At 36.3% G+C, this 20,182-nt stretch overlaps 1 protein-coding gene across 1 annotated transcript in view; it reads left to right on the forward strand.

Moving 5' to 3' along the window:
* LRPPRC (leucine rich pentatricopeptide repeat containing) overlaps nt 1-20,182 on the forward strand; it is an 87,373-nt gene that overhangs the window by 59,244 nt on the left and 7,947 nt on the right. Inside the window, exons 26-34 of the mRNA XM_066316091.1 lie at nt 2,428-2,496; nt 2,745-2,835; nt 5,187-5,329; nt 5,442-5,520; nt 9,338-9,458; nt 13,106-13,194; nt 16,429-16,633; nt 18,685-18,824; nt 18,987-19,102. Of these exons, the coding sequence (XP_066172188.1) occupies nt 2,428-2,496; nt 2,745-2,835; nt 5,187-5,329; nt 5,442-5,520; nt 9,338-9,458; nt 13,106-13,194; nt 16,429-16,633; nt 18,685-18,824; nt 18,987-19,102 (1,053 nt within the window). The remainder of the gene's footprint in view (nt 1-2,427; nt 2,497-2,744; nt 2,836-5,186; nt 5,330-5,441; nt 5,521-9,337; nt 9,459-13,105; nt 13,195-16,428; nt 16,634-18,684; nt 18,825-18,986; nt 19,103-20,182) is intronic.

A 20,182-nucleotide genomic window follows, 5' to 3' on the forward strand; every position in this document is an offset into this window, starting at 1 on the left:
ACCGTTAAGACTCGATATAGATTTATATTTTTTTTTAGTCCATTGAAACAAGCAAGATCAAAATTGTAAATGGGAATTTGGGAGAGTAATTATAGTTTTATTTACTTTATTCCTTGCATTTTGTTATTCTATATTTTAGTCTTCTGTATTGTAGAAGCTCTGCATGCTGCTAAATGCAATGTTTAAAATTCCCTAAGATTGTGAAGGATAAGCTACAAATATGGACTATCAGGCAAGCCCTGGAGATTTAGTTAATCTGACCTAGATGTTCTTTTGATGATTGAGACCTGCAGTATGTGAAAACACGTCTCAATTTCAAAATGAAACACAAGGATATCTGTTGTATAACTCAGCTGTCCTTGTAGTGACAGACACATCAATCATTTCTGAACAGGAAAGGATTTACTATAAAAAGTTTGTAGCTTTCGAGCTGTTGAGTTCATTGGCATTCGGATCAGCAGTGATATTGGAAGTTGTAAGTGAATTCAGTATTTGAATTTTACCATGTCCTAAAGAGGATTAGCTACAAATGCAGGCAACATACTTCTTTCTTTTTCATTTTCAACAGCCTGTTGTGTATCAAGAGCTTGTTGTGTAAGATGTTAATTCTTGACTTAGTTTTCAGCATATTTTATGTGAAACTGCTTGGTAGCTCTTAAAAAGGCACTGAACAGGTACCTATCAATATAAATAACTGTGGGAAAGGGAAAAAACCCAACCAAATAAACAACTAATTGGGAAAAAAGCATGTACCTGGAATCCTATGTTTATATATTCTGCTTTGAATGTGTGGGAAGCCACAATTTTTCTGTGACCTTCTGGGCTGAGACTATTCTAACAGTACAGCTAAACACACAGAGATGCTCCATGTTGAGGAGCTGTGGGATTAGCATCCTGGTTTTTGCAAACACTGACACTGACTTCATAGAATGGTTAGATGGTTGGTGGGATTATATGGACATTTACTCTGCAGAACGCCGTCTCCTAGATATTTAGCAAAACTTAAGAGTGCAAAGCTGAAATTTTGCACGCTGGTTGTCTGGTGTATGCCGAATTATTTCAGAAAGATGCAAGGATAGTAATTCTGCACTTGGAGAATATGGGAAAAGGAAATAATCTGTGTTTAAAAGGGATAAGGTAAATTCATATTTCCAGTAGTAAGTGTTTACATTGTTATGCAACTGGAAATATTTTTCACAGTATTTTGTTCAAACTGCCTCTTCTGTGCAAACTGGCATTCAAATTTTTGAAGTTGCACTTCGCATTTAAACTGTAGAGATTTCTTAAAATATTCAAACCTAAAGGCCTTGAGGAGTCAAAACACGTTTCTCTTTAGGGGTGAACAGACATTTCCTTGGAATTACTTAAAGCTATATTAATATGAATCTGGACATTTTTAATTAAAAACAGAGTCCACTCTGTAAATTATGTTTGTGCTAAGACAAGATAGTATAAAGCAAGAAAATCCAAGTATCTGTGGGAGGGAATGCCAAGAGGTAAAAAATAATGGAGCTTTGCACACTTTTCGCTGTAACCTTTTTTAGATATGTTGGACATGAGTAGGTAGAACGTGTGATCTCTCTTCAAAAAATTTTACTTTTCCTATCTTTATTTCAGAATTTACATAAGTGTAGGAACTGCTGTTCTGATTATGGCATGTGGTGCTGGGAAGGCACAGTGTGGTTTTCTACACCAGCTGGAGTTTCAAGGATTGAAACCTTTTCTTTGAGCATGTGTACAATATAGCTGTAGTCTGCTTGAAACAACAAAGCAATGAATAAGCAAAGGCTCACAACCTGGGAAAGTCAGTAACAGAAAGAATTGTGGCATGCTGACAATTACACATCAGTTCTTCTGTGTACACACACTTAAGGGCAAGCCTGAAGTGTCTTAGCCTTGAGAGTAAGTCTTGAGCCTTCTGTTCTGGGGTAGAATTGCCCTACAGTTACTACACCTGGCATCTGTGCAGTATATTGGCATCACCAAATGGTGATGGCGCAGTTCAGAAGAATGCTTTTCTAGCTGCTAAGTTGCAGTGGTGCTGAATACAGATATTTCTATTGTGAAGACAGTTTGGAAACATTTGGTGTAATTCTTTACCATTAGTAATACAAAGGATTACTATAGGTAGCAGCAGTAATAATTAATATGGTGATAGGATTTATTAAACGTTTCAGTTCTTTGGAAGTGTATTTTAAATTAACTCTCTCAGCAATGTTCAACCAAAAAAGGAGAATGTCTTGAATAAGATGACTGCCATTTTTACGTCTCATAAATGCAACTTAAGATGATTGTTTGTGAGCTTGTAGTTTCATTTAAACAAACAAAAGCTATGAACTTTTGTTTTGAATACCTCTATTATGTTTATTTTCCCTTAGAATATTCAATGTGCAGTAATGTATTTCTTCTTGTGGAAATATTTTACAGACACCTGGCTTGAGAGCACACTCTGGAAGATTGCGCTGGTTTGCAAAAAGGTGTATATTGGGTGAACAGGTATGTGATTCATATGATGTGTTCTATGGAACTGTCATTTTATTCCAAGAAAAATTGTTTTGAAGTATTTTCTTGCTTGATTTTTATGTTTGTGAAAGGACATGTGACAGGTTGATGAGGTGAACTTAATGCTGGTGTATACTTAAACAGAAATACTATTTTCGCTGACTGCACACAGCATGTATGTGCACATACATAGAAAAATAATTGTTTGGCTGAAGTATAACTGTTCTTCCTTCTTTTTGAAGATGGAAGTTTTGGAACAGTTGGTAGAATTAACTCGGAATCTGTTTGATTGTGATAGAGATGAGATGTACTACCACCTGCTTGAACTGTGTGGTAAGTGAGCACGAGATCTTTGTGTTTGTGCTCTGTTTTCCTTTGTGGTTGGAGATGCGATGTAACCCTGGAGAGAAGCTGTGTATTGATACACAATTAGTCTGGGTACCATTTCGGAGGCATTTTGTGGGGGAGGGGAGGTCAGGGGGTTGGGTTTTTTACATCTGGAGACCTGAACACTTAGTATAGTGTGTGTGTGTATATGTATGGATGAAAGTAATATATAGATTTAGGTAGCACAAGTTTTCCAATCCATGCTATTGTCTGGTGTTATAATTTGAAAGTTAACTCTATTTTGGCTTTTGATGTGCTTAGAGAAGAAAACCTGCTCATCTGTTATCTTCATAACTGATAAAAATCAGGGGTCTCCTGTAACTGAATCTAGTTCCGAAAGGTGCATATATTTTTGTAATTTACTTACTTTTCACCAGCCACAACCTAACATTTGCGTCATTTATAACTGTGAAACAGTTTAAAAAACCCCTGAAAGTTAATTTCTGTGCCACAGACTTAGTGTAGGATGTATCTATGAGGTTTTCATTCTTCCTTTCTGTGTTTTTCAGTTGTATGTTGGCCTTGTTATTAAGTGTTTTATACTGTATTATAATTGATTAAAATTTTTGAGATTTATTTTAAAGTACTGAAAAAATACATTGTGTTAAGATTGGGTATGGAGCACTGAACAGTAAATTGGGACATAAAGCATTATGGGACTTCCGTGTACTTTGGTAATGTATGTACATGTATCTATATATTATTGAGCCATTACAGGAGTTTGATGTACCTGGAAAGCTTACTTTTGAGTTTGAAGTAATTTTAGGCTGTTCTCCTATACAAAAAATAGATATTTTTGGTTCAGTAGGACTACTGATGCAGGCCTCTTCCCCACGGCACTTAGCTACAGCAAGAGAAGACCATGAGTACTTGCCCAAAGAAATTACCAGAGACCCCGTGAGAATTTTGCTTCTTTTCATTTCCTGAAGCCTTGGAAAGCTTCTAAGAAAACTGTAGCGTTACCTAGTTCTGGCTTTACACATACTGGTTCACCATCAAAAATCAAATAGGCCTGAAAATCAATCTTGTCTCAACAGGGAGAGAACCTTCCTATTTCTCCACTCATCCTGTTCACCTCTGGCAGTGACTAAGTCTGACAGTGTGCCTGCTAGGAAGAGAATCTAAGAAGATACAATTCATCAAATTCTGTCATGCAAAATCTTCAGTCTTCTTTCAGAAGACAGAACCAATTTCATCTATTCAAAGAAGTGGAAAACATTTGTGGGTTTCTGTCACCATGAAAGACAAAAGCCATGCATAATCTTGCTTTCAACCATTTCAGATTAGCTGTCAAAGCTGCCCCGTGCACAACTACAGTAGGACTGTTATTGTGTACCAAACCCACAACTTCAGATCTGTTTTAGGCATATAAAAAAAGGAGACTACTATCTAGTCCAAGCAGCAATCAAAAAGGTTGAAAGCAAGGTATTTGGTTATCACAGAGTAATTTATACTGGAGAAAACCTCAGGAGTTTAAGCCTAGGCTGTTTCCTGGAACTAGGACAGCTCCAAAGTCAGATCACATCATAGCTTTGTTTAGTAAAGATTCTAGTAAAGATTTGAGGTGATTTCCAACAGTGGAGATTAAAGAGCCGTTCTGAACAATCTGGTCCAGGATCTGATCATCCTCAAATACTCCATTGCTGCAGCTTTCAAATGTCACCTTTCACCCTTTGCAGTGCACTTATGAGGAAAGACTGGCTCTTGAAGAGTCAGCAAAGAATTTACAAGATTTGCATGTATAGTAGGAGAACTCAACCTGATTTCAGTAAAATGCCAAAGCAGTTTATTGGCAAAGATGTTCTGCTTTAGAGAGCTCATTTTTACCAGAGTATAAATCAATAGTGTCTGTGAGTGAACCAGTGCTTCACAATTGGTGACTGCAAAGCTAGAAAATATAAAGGCAACAGGAAACCACCTGCTCTAGGTAGTTAACTGTTCTCTTTCATGAAGTCCAGATTTCTATTTATTTGCAGTTATGTACAGTGATGCCTATATAAATCTCAATTAATAGCCTAGAATGATAGAACTGATGATCTGGGATGATCAGTTCTGCACTACTTTTGAGCTGATTTCTCATCTGAAAATTCGTATAATCCTTAGGGTTTGGTTGTTTTTTTTTTTCCTGACATCCTGTATGTATTAAAATAGTTTAAAACTTCAAATTGATGATCGGATGAAGTAGAAGTACATGATTAATTGATGAATTATTTTCCAAAGACATTGTTTTGAATCACCTTAGATATGAATGTATGTTCTAAATGTGCTGTTGTCTGAAGATTTTAATCTTGTTTCAGACAGCAACAAAGACTGGGGAAAGGCTGAAGCTATTTGGACTAAAATTCAGGAAGAAAATATTGTTCCTCGTGAGAAGACACTAATTTTACTTGCCAATATACTTAAGAAAAATGGTCAGGTGGTTCCATTTGAGGTACCTAAAGTAAGTGGAGTTTAACTTTCCTAGCTAACAACATTTAAGAATATATTTCTTCATATTAAAAAAACGTTAACACACAGCATTACAGTAATTTAAATGTTTGTTTCTTTTAAAGGGTAGCCCTGAAGATAGCACAAGTGCTGCTACTGGAGAACTGGAAATACGGATGCTTTGCAAGCAAAATAAAGTAAAAGGTAGACTGAAATCCACTGTGGGTTTTTCCTCCATTCTACATTAATTTTAAGGTTTCAGTTAACTTCAGAGCTCTTCTGTCCAAACTTCCCAGTCTCTGCTAGAAACAGAATTAATTTAGGCATGGATGTTTGCCTTTGTACACAGAAGAGCAGAGTGTATTTCAGTGCCATTCCTTTGATTTAGTCTATGTTGAATCATTGGAAATTCATTCCTGTCCATCTCATCCCAAAGCAGGGTGACAGAAGAAGTAGCAGCTTCACTGGACCTTACAAAATGGGGAGCAATCACAGAATCCCAGAATGTGTCAGGCTGGACCCTGGGTCATCTGGTCCAGCCTTTTTGCTCAGGCAGTCTCATCCTTGAGCATATGGAACAGGATCCCTGTGTATCTCCAGTGATGAGACTCCACGACCTCACTTAGTCAGTCTGTTCCAGTGTTCAGTCAGCAGCACAGTCATGCTTAGGTGGAACCTCCTGTGCATCAGTTTCTGCCCATTGTCTCTTGTCCTGTTGCTCTGCACCACCAAGAACAGCCTTGGTCCTGGTTAGTTCGTTTCTAGTATTTTCCAAGGTGCAGAGTACTTGAATATTCTGGAAATACTTCTTTTCTTCATTTGTAGTATAGTAAATAACGAGGTACCTCACTTGAATGTGGTATAGAAAATAGATTTCAATAGTTTTAAAAATTAATTTTGCTGGATGAGGAAGATTTATAAATGCAAGACACCTAGTAATTTTCTTCTCTAAGTGTAATCAGTGTATTTTATGGGTTGGACACAGATTTTTAAGCTCTGAGTTTTTAAAAGAAGAATATATCAGTCATTTAGACATTAATTTACATTGTTAGTGAAACTACAATCTAGAATTATTCAGTCTAAATATTCAGTTTGTTTAGATTAGGAGTCTAAAGTTGAATCTGGACATTCTGCATATTGGGAGTGCAATATCATGTTATGTATATGAAATTAAGAAAAGTGTATTATGGAAGACATTATGTTTTTAGGAGATTCTTCATGCTGGTAACTGTTGGGTATCAGAAGGAAATAAGAAATATTTTCATTGAAAATTAAAGGAAACCAAGGGGATGCACTTCATGACATTTTCACTAGCAAAGTGTCCTGTCCATCTGGTATCGTAAATGATCAAACGGAGAGCAGGAGGAAACAAATAAATGTGCCTTAGACTTTGCAGAGATACTGGTTTAAAACAAAAAAAAAATAAAGTATTACTTCTCTGATAATATTGGATATTGAATTTAGCAATAAATCACTTCTGTATATTCTTTTGTTTAAAGGTGCAGTATTTGGGAGAAGGTGGTCTAGAGCTATTGGGAATGAAGGGGAAAAAATGTCCCAACTATGTTGGAAAACTATTTGTCTTCTTGGAAAACTGCTTTTTTGGCCTTTAAAAAAACCGTAAAAATATCAAGTTGTTGGCTTTTTTATATAACAGTATAATGTAAATTTGGTGTGAATGTAATAGGGCAGCTTTTTGATGAGAGAAAGATTAACTCAATCTAGTTATGTAACTATTCAATGAACTTACCAAGTCTGACACGTTTTGATAATCTGTTCTCCAAAGTGCTTGATTTATGCAAAGTCATATTTTCATCTTTGTCTTGATTCCTCAGTGTGAGAACTTGACTCTAGGGGATCGTGTAACACATATCCCAAACAGTCACAATTGCTGAAACAGATTTGACTGTCTTGAGAACTGAGACTTTCTTGGCAAGTTGTCACTTCTCTAACAAATCTTTCTTCTTGAAATAGCTGGTACAACACAATATGATTTTGAAACCAAGAAATTTCTCTTTTGAATGCTAATATATTTTAATAATTTTAGATGCCATCTGAAGAAGTCATAAGCTGATAATACCTGATCAGGTATATGTCTCAATTCAAGACTGATCTAGGTATATTTCAAACATGCTTCTTGCAGAGATGCAAATGAAGTTAAGAAAAAAATCTGAATAGGATGAGCATTCCAAGGTTAGGACTGACATACACAACAAAGTTGATAGAAATATTTTTAATTCTTCACTGAACTAGTCATTATGAAAAAAAATTAAAATTAAATATAATTCCTTGTAGAAGGAGATCTTGCATGTTATGGACTGCGATAATTGAGGGTAACATATGCTTGATAGCATGACCACTAGTGGTAAGGTCTCTAAACATAAGAAATTTTTTGCCTTAAAAAAATTAGAATTCAAACAGAGATTTATGAGTAGAAAGACCAAACCTATCACCAGTCAGCGACATTTTTGTGAATCGTTAGTTGCATTTGTAGCAGGTTATACCAGTAAGAGGTGTATTGCTCTTGTTCAATGTGGTTGCTGGTCTACTGGTAACTCAGATTTCAGAACAGTAGAAGAAAAAATGTGTTCCCACTGAATTTAAACTTTAACACTATGAATGCTGGTGATCAGCATTTGAGCAGACAAGAGGGTTCATCACGTTGCTTCAGGCCAAACTAACTTCAGACCTCTAAGTAAAAGTGGTGGAGGATTTCAGGACCTTTCTTATGTCTTGTGTTGTTTCATTGCTCTTTTGGTTGACAGTGCAATCACTCTTGTAATGTCAGACTCTTTGTATACATGAAACTCAAATGCACAGAAGTTAATTTAATTTTTATTAAGATACCGTTACCCTTTATCTTTGTTCATATATATATTTAACAAAGTTTCAAGTATACAAAGTAGATTATGAATGGTCATGGTAATTCTAATTATTAACTTGCTGTAGGAGTCTGTGTGATGTAAATAAAAAAAATTATGCATAGCCATTTCTGTGCTTACATTTCAGGAGGTTTTTGTGTGTACTTTTTGGCTGAAGAAGTTTAAGATGCAAACTGAAAGTTATAGCAACAGTTTTGATTAAAATTCCGTAACACACTGTACCAAGTGCAATTAGTGTGATGCTTCTTATGACATTAATATTCAAATGAGTTGACTTCATCTTTACTTTCAAAGTAGAAGAAAACAGCTAAGCGCTTAGCTGTGAAATTTGTGGTGATAGTCCCAACTATTTCTGCTAAGTTTTAAAGGTTATTGTGGCTATGATTTGAATTAGCAAAGGGATTATTTCATGAGTCATTAAAATAAATGTGCAGTCACAGTTCAGATATAAAAGATCGTTTGTGGTTCTTAACACAGCTTTCTAGCATATGTTACAGCGTGGTTGGCAGTTCTAGCTGCATGCTTATAGCTGCATAATCTTGTTTCAGAAAAATAAATGACTGAAAACTGTGCTTATCATTTTTTCCCCCTTTTTGGTAACATCTTTTCATACAGTGACAGTTATTGTGAATGCATGAAATAAAACTGTTAATCAGTCAAACAAATGCAGTGTAGTTTACTTGCTAAATATCTGTATATTTGTAAATTGTATGTTTTGTATAAATCTTGTCGTAGCCAAATAATTTGATCTCCCCATATTGGAATCGCCTTCTATATTATTTGTTAAATGCTGTTATGATCATGCACCAGACACTGTAACTGTATACCCCAGAATTAGGTGTTGCTTTAAAAATCGTGAGTCTTCCCCTTCTAACCAGCTATGTTGATATTGAAGCAACAGCCACATATAAAGGAAGAGCAGTAGCAAACTTTTTCTGCTGTAGAAGTGTGTGTTGGTCGTTTGTATACAGGCAGTTTTGAGCAAGCTGTGATCTGCAGCTCTGGGCTTCGAGATGTAAGCAAAGGATACATAGATTTAAGATTGACCTTTTTCCATTTTTCCATGAATAGGTGATTTCTTTCTGTGATCAACATTCTTGCATATGACATTTCCTTTTGGCTTTCTTACTCTTTTTTAGAGGCCTACAGTATCTTCAGGAAAATGCAGAAGGATGAGTCTCATCGTCGTTGCTGTACCATGCTGGTAAAAGCATTGTTAGCACAGGATTTCCTTGATGAAGCCCTTGATGTGAAACGCATGTAAGGCTTTTCTTCATTTGGGGGATTTTTATTGGCTCAGAGAGAGGGGTTAAATAACTTCTGGGTCATTTTCAGGTGAGTCCTTATCTTTTAATGGGAAAACAGGTCATGGCTAGTGATTAGGACCTGTGGTAAGAAATACACCGGCATTTCAGAGGGCGATATGCCACATTTTTAGAAAGGTACAAGAGTGACAGTGTGTATTGCTAATAACTCATTTCAAATAACAATCTGAACAAATGTACTTGGCATCAGAGCTGAAAGTCTACCCTTCTGGCAGTCTGCCTTTTCCTCTTTAGAGCAATATCCAAACAGACAAGATTGCTTCACTTAGCTGCCCGTGAGCCTTCCCCTGAATGCCTGTCCCTGCTGCTGTCTTACCCTGCCCACACTCCCTGGCAGCTGGCTGCCTGCCAAATGCAAAATGGTACGTTTGACTGTGATGCCAGTGGCTAGGAGATGACCATAAACCTCAGATCCAACTCTTACACTTCTGAAATAAATCCAACCTGCTGTCATGAATTATTAGAAGGAAAGGAATCCAGTTAACCCTTTAGTAAGTTGCATGGTATGGCGCTTGCTTTAATTACTGCCTGTAACATGTGTTCTGGTCAGGTTATGGGCTTTAAAGTGTTGTGACTTGTCAACATAGAGCTCAGAAGAACAAGAATTTAGGTTTAAGGATTTTAAGTCTTTCAATTTATTCAACTAGAGCAAGACTGGCGGTTGTCATCAAGTGTACTCACTGAATGAATACCGTGGATTTGAAAGTGCTTTTAGGTGAATTACCTAATGCGTAGAGTACTGTAAAAAAATCCTAGTAGTTTTTAGAGGCAACTTAGTTTCTGATGTCCAGGAGCAGTCTACTGTAAGATGATACTGATTATTTTAATATTTTCTTTCAAAGTGTTTAGACTGGAGAAATGTCTTCTATTGAATAAGTGTTTGAATTCTGCACTCAGAAGAACAAATAGTGCTTTTTTTAAATATCTCTCAGCAACTGGGCTTTAATTAATTACTAATATTAATAAGTAATGTTTGTGCCTGCAGGATATATGGCTTATATCAAGGAAAAACTAAATCAGTTTATCAAATTGATCTCCTTGTAATGCAAATAACTGATAAACCTTTGCAAAAAGAAGATGGAGGCGAGATGTTTTAGGGAGTACAAAGAACATTGATAAAATTTAGGTAGTTCGTTTCAGAGAAAATACTCAGGTATCTAAAGATGTATTGGAAGGTTCTGCAGGGAAGAAGCTTGAAACACTGTACTGAAGATTTGTACATGGATCCACTGCTTCCCTGCTCTGCAGCTCAAACTTACTTGTAAGGAAGATGCACGAAGAGTAGTGCATAATACTAGCAGTAATTTCCAGATTGGAAGAGAAGAAAGGTGGTGATGGTTTGTTGCTAGTGTTTCAAGGATTCAGAATCATCGCTTCAGATAAATGTTGTAGTACATCAATTTAAAATTCAGGGGAAAAAAATGCGAAAGACTGAAAAGGTTGGAGATGTGTTAAGCCTCTGAAGTTTGAGATGTTTAGGAGTAAAGTAATAGGATTTTATAAGAGATTTTTTTCCTGGTCAAAGCCAACTATGATCACAACCCCAGTGCTTTTACAACTCTCCTACTCCATCTTGTAGCATAGAAATGCCAATCTGAGAAGCCACTAACAGCTTACTGTTGCATCAAAACAGAAAATGCTTCATGTTGGTCGTGTCCATGGGGTATCTGTGTAGCTTTTTTTCTAGTAACAAAGTGATGCTTATATTAAGCATTTTTAAAAGCTTCTAAGTAATTCACTGAAATAAAGAAAGTGATGGTGTTGGAGGAATAATAAATCTGTGTTTAGCACACATTTCTGGATACTTCAGAATTTTTCCAACCTCATACTAAAAAGAGATTACTCCTACAAAGCCTAAATGTGTGCAGTGGCCTGAAACTTGTGCAGCTTCTACTGTTTTCATAAAATACAGGAAAGCTACCTTCATTTAGATTCATATTACTCAATTTACTGTTTGAAGCCAAATCTAAAAGGTAAATAATATGTAGATAGTCTTACTCTGCACATTAGCATAGGCAGCAAAATAACTGCTTTTTTATAATTTAAAAATGTCCGATAACTTCAAAATATCCCCTTGTTACTAGAACTGAAAAACTTCCATGAGAAAGTAATGTGGGAGAAGTAAATAGCACTCTTACACTGCCTTTGAAAGAAACAAACACCAGACATCCCAGAACATTACTGGTCAACCCAAGTGTAGTTGCTTTCACATTCTAAAACTGTTTTGAGGAATATATACTGCATTTTGTCCAAGAAGTTTTAAATAGAAATTTAGGAGTATTGGAATGATGGATTAGTTCTGTAATAGTAGCTAACATCTATTTAATCACACTAAAGATTGGAAGATTGGAGAAAGTAAATCCTTTGTTATATGTAATTTACAGTCTCATGCATGAATTGTTGACTTAAGGGCTTTGACAGATGGGACAAAGGGAAAAAAAAAAGGCGGAACTGAGCAGTGGGTGCTTAGGAAGGGATTAAGAGGATTGGTTGGGAGAGTAAGAAAATCCTGAGTCCAGTGACTGCATTTGTGAGCCTGGGAGGCTGAAAGTGACTGAGAGGATAGTCATATTGTGTGCAATGTGAAGGATTTTCTTGGGATTGAGGAGAACAATTTAGCAATGACCCTGCTTACCTCCCAATCCGCTCAGTCCCTAAGTTCAAGTAGGTAGGCTGCTCAGTTGTTTGCCACAAGATGATCAGTGAGGTTTATCTTGATTGCTGATATGGTAAATGGCAATGCCCCCCTTTGCTCTGTAGAGATTTTGTAATCTAGAAATGAACATTTGTAAAGTTATCCTTATATATTAAAAATGGGGCTTGACTGTATGTCATTTAGGAGCAGGAACATCTTGTAGTATAAGACCAATGTGATTGCTGGTTAGTCTCTCTTAACTAATTCCCAGAGTGTTAGAAAAGCATTAGCAGGGTTACTAAAGTAAAGGCTGTCTTTGCTGTACATACATGAAGTTTTGCATTACAGGAGACAAGGAATTGATAAGCGAACTACAATTTTAATGTGGCTAAGGCAGCAAATGTAGGATGTTCACTTTAAAACCTGTATACATTTAGATGACAGAAATTTGAAAATTAATCAACCAAATGATATGGTGTTAGTTCATAATATGCTTTAGTTTATGTTTAAAATATACAGTGCTGAAAATAAATGTTTCATTTTTATTGCTGAAAGAATAGTTTTATATTTTATAATTATGGTGACTATTGAAAAAAGAAGAAAAAGTATCCAGCTTAGGATACAACAGAACAATGCAGGGCATGCAGTTATTTTAGTCATCTAATATGTCAGCATTCAAGAATCTGAACCGATTGTTTAAAAAAAATCTTGTACTTTGTTTCTTTTGTTGCTCACTTCCAACTTTGTCATCTGTCAGAATGCAAAAAAAAATTATCCTTCTATAACCATTGACAGGATAACACAAAAGCTGTCTCCAGGTCGATATTTTGCAGCAATATTTTTAACATACGAACAGTAGTTTTTATAATTTCACCTTGGTGCTCAACCATTTATTATCGTATCAGAAGCATGTCAGTAATTCCTTTCTAAATGTCTGCTTCTTTTAGTGCTGAGACCCACATCAAGGGCTTCACACTGAACAGTGCTGCCAGCAGCCTCCTCATCATATCGCAAGTTAGGCGGGATTATTTGAAAGGTATGTCACAATGCTTGACCTTTACGTCACATTAATGCCTCTGCAGATTTTTCTTGTAACGCCCTTCGAATACTTGGATAAAGGAGTCCATTTAGCAAATTACCTGCTTATCAAGAGCCTTTTGTGGTAGCTGAGAGACGTAAATTACTGTACATGCATTTATAATACAGCTTGAATATGAATGTACTTGTCATTTGACCACTTAGTCCAGTTTCCATTCCATTTAACACAAGATGGGTTTTCTTAAGATGAATCACAGCTCTTCAGACATGCAAAATTTGTGCTCCAGAACGAGAGAAAGTACAGGCTTTCAAGTGCGTTAAAATTCACAGCACAAGTCATTTTGCTTTGGAAATTAACATACTTTAGAGCATCTGAAACAATTCCCAGCAGTTGTTTCTTGCATATTGTGTTGGTTGTGTGAGATACCAGATGAGTTAAATTGACTGTTAAATGTGCATGATTGTGAACTAAATGATTATAATATTGATTTAAAAACTTAATCAAATACTTTTTAATAGTTCTCAATACCAACAGTAACAAAATAACTCTCTTTGGTTTTCTTTTTAATGTAACAATGATGATAGTGAAGAAAATGGTGGCTGAAGAGTACGTAAGGGTAGTCAACAAGATGGTGCATAAAGTTTACAGTTGTTTTATTTTAGTTCTCAGCATTGGTTGCTTTGCAGCCTAGAGATTAGCTCCACAGTGTTGCATCTTAGTTATTTAGTTGGGCTCTAGAACTCTTGTGAGAGAGGAAAACTCTGCACACAGGTAGTTATACATGCAGGGCAATGTCTTTTATCTCCATGCAAGTCTGAGTACAATGCTGATACATGTTTTTGTCAGTACCTTTAGGCATTAAAACAACTGTGTACAAATTCAGTATATTATTGGAGTTGGGTTTATAGGGCCTACCAGAAAATCCGTTTTTGATTGTGCCATCGTTACATTTTATTTCATTCCATCATGCCTAGCTGTGCTAATAACCCATACCCATGTAACATCAGCTACATTAAAATACTCAAAATGAGCATTTAGACACATCTTCTCACTTGTACTCTTTGTTTCCTGTGGCTGATAAACTTGTCTTCTTCCTCATTCAGTCTGCAGTTTCATGTTGTTGGCAGGTGTCATCCACTGAAGTATTTGTCATGAATGCCATTGCTCCTTTTGCTCTTGGCAGATCTTTTTTTTGCAGCTTTCAAGGCCTTCACCTGACTTTCCTGTCTGATTTTATTCTAATGAATCTTCTCTGTTTTCTTCTCCAGTATGCCATGAGTTTTAGCATTACTTCCTGAATACTGCACAGCAAAATTCTTCCCTTCTTCAGAATATCCTGCCTGTCTATTGCAGTAACTATATGGGAATTTTCTAGCTAGCATACGAAATTCTCTGTCACGTCAACTTTCATCCTTGCTGTACTCTAAAAATCTTACTTTTTGCACAATGCAAAGTTTCTCAAGTCTGTGGAATTACATTACTTTGCAAAATTATATTTTCTTTTATCTTGTGCATTGAACAAGCTTTATCTGACAATTTTATTGAATAGTCACACTTAATTCTTGTTTCTATTTTAATTTGGGAGATACTACTTGTCTTTTAATTTGAGAGATACTACTTGTCTTTGTCTAAGTGAAGCCTTGAAAATCAAAGCTACTAAGTCATTTTCTAAATCTCACTGATTACCTAAAACATTTTCGGGCATGGTGTTTTTGTAGTCTTTCGTTGATGAGCTCCATTTGACCTACATCCTGTGATGATGGCTTTCACTTGTGTAAAACCTGCTTGCTTTGCCACTTACGTACCACATTTAGTTCATCAGCATTCTTTGCTGTGTAATGTGGTACAGTTAAAAGGTTTTATGGAGGCCCCTAAGTATAGTCCTAAGAATTCTGATATCTTCTAGCAAGAACTTGGTAAAAACCAGGTTACTTTAGAGAGTCAGAACTTGAGTTTCATGGTAGGAAATTTGCAGAGTTTATAGGAGAGCATTTTGAAAGCTGCATGGTTGGTTTTCATAAGCATATAGTTACCCACAGAATTATCCACTATGCTCCAGTACCTAACTTCCAGCAGTAGTGCTGCACATATGCAGCTTTCAAATCTTTCTCTGGCCTTGTTGTTGAGAATGCTGGCTGTACTCTATGCTAGAGTGAGGTCCACACCTGGTTAGGAAAGAATTTGAACTTGGCATGTGTTCCAAGATTGTTCTGAATCTTGCCCCCCCACCATGTATTGCTCCTTTTTTTTCCCTAAAAAGAAGAATGTGGGGTACAAAAAATTTCCTGTGAAGGAAGGCTAAGCATACAGGATGTTTTTGCATCCTGTCATGTAAAGAGTAGTACTTGGTTTCTGCAGTACCTGCATATTGAATTGGGATGGCAATGCTGTGGAGTTTCATGTGGGTGTATATTATGCTAGAAGTGTTATCCCTTGGTATTATAATTATCATCTGTGATTAATCCTGCCTATGCTGGTAAGGAATAAGAGATTTTTACCAGAGGGGCATGTCTTTCTGTGTATGTTTGCACATGGATAATGTCAATTGACAAGAATTCTGCTTGGAGAAATGAGGGTGATTTCATCAGCTGTGGGCTTGGGGAATTTGTGGCAGATGGACAGGGGGTTGACCTTGTGTGTTTCTATTATACGTAGTTGCAATAATCTTAGGAGTTTTTGAGGTAAGGCTTGAGTTCTCAGTTTTTGTTCTTCCAAGGAGTCTTGTGTCCCATAGTTCTACCTCAAAATTAAATTTTGGGAAACTAAGCTTTCATGCACACTGAAAAAAAGAAATCTCAGTATTATACTTCAGCAGTTTCTATAATGAACTACATTTCTAAGCTATATTTATTCTTAAATATACAACATTTTTGGTTTTGAGTAAAGAAAATTGACTGCAGTTTGGAGAAGAAAAGAGTCAGGACTTTAAAATCATGAGAGAGGATATTTATGACACACCTGCTTTCCTTGAACTGGTTACAAACAGATTATTTCCATGTTGAAAGGAGCTTCGTATTATGAGATATTACAGCCTTTCAACCTAAATTATTGTTGAAGTTTTTTTATTTGTGTATGTATATTCAAGTTAGAATTCACTCTAGTGATTGCGGGGCTTAAAGAGTTTTTCTCCTGTACATATTTTTAAAAGGATAGGATTAATGATATCAGCAGCAGGGTGCTTTCTGAAATAAAGTCTGATTTCTGTTTCCCTTACTTCTTTACCATTGTTAGATGCCTTGGCTGTTTTAAAAAAAGTGCTTGACAGTGGTATGTTGCCTACTAGACAAGCAGTTTTTGCTCTCACTGAGGCCCTGGCAGAAAAAAGAGATATAAAGAACCTGCAGGTACTTGGAGGAATCCTGGGAGACGTCACAAAATCACTTGGTTTATCTGGCTCACTAATACCTAATGCAATTGCATTGGCTCATACTAAAAAGTAAGTATTTCTAGGACTATGTATTTAATTCTTTTTTGTGCTGGGAAATCTCTTGCATTAACCATTTCATTCTGTTTCCATTTTTACAGTGTCCCAGTTGTTAAAATTCTGGATGAGTATAGTGTGCAGTTCTGTTCTGTTATTGTCTCCCTAACAAACTTGTGGTTGAAAATTTAATGAAATATACAGGGATAATAACTGTGAAGCATTAAGGTCTTCTTTAGTGCTGTAATGCAGCTTTGATACCTTTGTTCCAATATGCATGTAAAGTGTTTCCTTGGTGTTACATCAAAAGCTCTATGAAATCTGAAGGTAAAGTGGAATTACTTCATTAGACTTAGCACCCAGAGATTTTTTGTGTGTGTTCTTGATTTTGGTGTTTTGTTTGGAAACAAAAATCTACTACCTGCTCCAGCAGTTGAAATGGCAATATATTGTTGAAATATTACTGTCTTTACTTCAAAATTTGAAAGCCAGATGTGTATCTGTGAAGTCTTTCCTTGTTTTGTTTTTTTTTGGTTTTTTTTTTTTTTTTTTGTTTGTTTGTTTGTTTGTTTTTTTTTTGTAAGAATTATAAATACTTAGCTGGTGCTTTAGGCTACAGTTTAGTTATCATAATTATCCCCAGACTTTCAAGTATCCTGTGATTCAGCTGTTTAATCCAGTATTGTGCTCTGCATGCATTTCTGGTTTAGTTGATACATTGGTACTGTGCTGGTTTATCCTTTGTGTAAAGCTGCATGAGGAAGCACCTGGAGGAGAAAGGGCAAGGTCAGCTTCTCACATATACTTTGCAGGAACCAATCTTCAGGAATCCTAGAATCCTACATACTCTGTTATTTTATTTCAAACTAGTTTTGTCAGGTGGACCTCCTGTGCCTCACTTGGCAGGAAAGCTGTAGAACTCTGTAGTACATCACAGATTCCTGATTGCCTCAGGCATGCCAGGCCCCAGGGAGCAGATCTGAGTGGTCCTTGGCACACAGTTCTAGTGCATGGACTTCTATGTAAATGAAATGCTTCGGATGGGAGAGGCTCTTCATTATTTGTATTACAAGCTGCATATTTTCCTATAGTTCCATGTCATAAAAGTGTTGCAAAGGTAGGCTGCGTTCTTAAGATAGAGATTGGTGACAAGAATCAAGAAATAAATTGTTGTATGCAAGTAGAGCATCAACTTTACCCATACCAAAATGAACGATGTATGAAAAGACTGAGCAGTGTAAATAATACACACCCTATATATTCTCTAAATACCTTGCAGTCTGTACCTTTATAACTCTAAAAAGCAGATTATTACAGATACTCCCAACACAATGTTCATTTATTGGTAGATCCATGATTCTGATTCAGTTTTCAAAGCATTTTTCATAGCTTTCCCATGTCCTGCATTTCTGCTTCACCTAAAATCATTCATTGTGCTCAGTTTTCTCTTTCAGTTTAATTATGTGAACTGGTAAGAGATGTTGTCATTTGAACCTTTTAAAATGCTGAAAGTAGAGTTTACACTTCGGTGAATACTTCTTGCATTATATTATTAGCATTTGCTGTATTTAAGCCTTAAGATTAAAAGCATTTAAATGTAATGACCAAATGACATTTAGTATTGTCTTTTGCATCCAGAAAGGCAGGCATGGGAAAAATCAGGTAAATAATTAATTACATTGCATAAAAATACTTAAGTTGCATGCATTAATTATTCAGATACCCTCTGTTAATCTTTAGATATTGCCTTGTAGATTTGCAGGATGCATTTTCCTAAAGCAGCAAACTGAACTCTTCTTTCTTAATGAGGAAGAAAGAGTGGCAAAAACACCTAAACTTTGTACAGGTCAAAGGCCATTAAATTTATTTATTAATTGATTTATTCATTGAGTCATAAATTGTTTTACAATATCTAAGTGAATAATTTTTTTTAGTCAATGTTTTTTCATCAACTATTACTGATAAATACAAGGTTGATGTAGAAAACAAAAACTTTATTGTAATTGCTTCTTTAGGTTTAGAAATCTTGATTTCAGAAACTGAGCCAGTTCAATCTCTTTTTCTAGCAATGACCTTGATGCTGCTGTGAAATACCTTGAGCCTCTGCTTATCTCTGGTGCACAGAATCCCGATCAAGCTGCCAGAAGTATTTCCTATTTGTTAAGAAAGGTGTCTGAGGAAGGATTAGAACCAGCTTTGGAAAAATGTAAGTTAATTGCAATGATATTTAAATATTCTGACTCGACAGAGGTGTTATGAAAGAGCTATTACACATAAAACCTGCTCAGTCAGCATAAATCATGCCTGTGAAGTTTACAAAAGCAGCTTTTCAATCAAAGATTTTCCTTATGTACCCATCATTTTGCAGTTGGTGCGATGGCAGAACGACTGGCCGGTCAATGTGGAATTTACAAACCTGTCACAGATCTTTTCCTTCAGTATATCAGTGCAGACAGAGTGGATGATGCCAGATCGTTGATACAGGTAATGACATAACAAGAGGTACAGAAATGCGTAGAGCTCTTCAAAGGTTAACTGAGAAATTGTCAGAAAGAGGAGGTGTGCAGCATAGGCTGCTGCTGGGATGCATTTGAATTACAGTGTGAGTAGCAGTGCACACTTTAGATGAAACCATGAGCTCGTGCCCTAGTACTGAGAGTAGCAGTGTGTGCCGGAGTCAGGGGCATTTTTCATGTTCCAATAACATGAAGGAAATAAAGGAATTATTTGTATATTGCAAATAGTTTTCTCCAAGTTCCCTGTTAGGTATCAGTTTCTTGCAAACCACTTCTTGCAACTTCTCACCTAATTTCTTAAGTGCTGTAAACATAGTATTTTACAGCTGTATAGTTTGCAAAACAGAAGCAGGCAATGATTTCTTGTCATGGACTTTACTTCACTTGGTTGCTATAATATTGTATATAATGTATTCATGGTTTATTAAGAGCAGAATTTGCTTTCTATTTGAGTGTCACAGATGCATTAAAACCCAAGTGTTGGTCTCTGGGTCACAGTCTCAGCTGAATTAGGAACTGAGACAGCTGCATTTGTGCCATTTGTGCAAAGCTAAAGACAAGCCAAGCAAGAGGTGAGACGAACTGTGGGTGCTTGGAAACAGGCTCTGTCAGGAGGCTCATCCAAGCAGGTGACAGTCCAGCAGTCAGACTGATGTGTGCATAGGCTCCTGCCTCAAATGAAGGCCTCTTATCATCTCCTGATAGTGCATGCTACTCATTTACCAGTTCTTAAGTATTTTAAACTGTTCAAGAAAGACCTCTGCTTCATCCATGGGATATTTTATGAGCTGTTCAGTTACTTCTGCTATAGTGTGAGGTGTATTACTTGCAATTCCCTGGCTCTGAGTGGTGCTTTGCCTAACTGGTCTTCTGAGTATTAAATAAAAAGGAGGCTACAATTTTGCCATAAAACCCTCCTGCTATATAACTTGGACCACCAAAATGAAAAAAAAAAAAAAAAACAAAAAAACAAAAAACAACCCTCAATTTATTTTACTCTTCCTGACTCTTTTGGAGTGCTCTTTGATTGACATGGAATGAGTAAATG

Source organism: Sylvia atricapilla, chromosome 3 (genome assembly GCF_009819655.1).
Source record: "Sylvia atricapilla isolate bSylAtr1 chromosome 3, bSylAtr1.pri, whole genome shotgun sequence".
NCBI lineage: Eukaryota > Metazoa > Chordata > Aves > Passeriformes > Sylviidae > Sylvia > Sylvia atricapilla.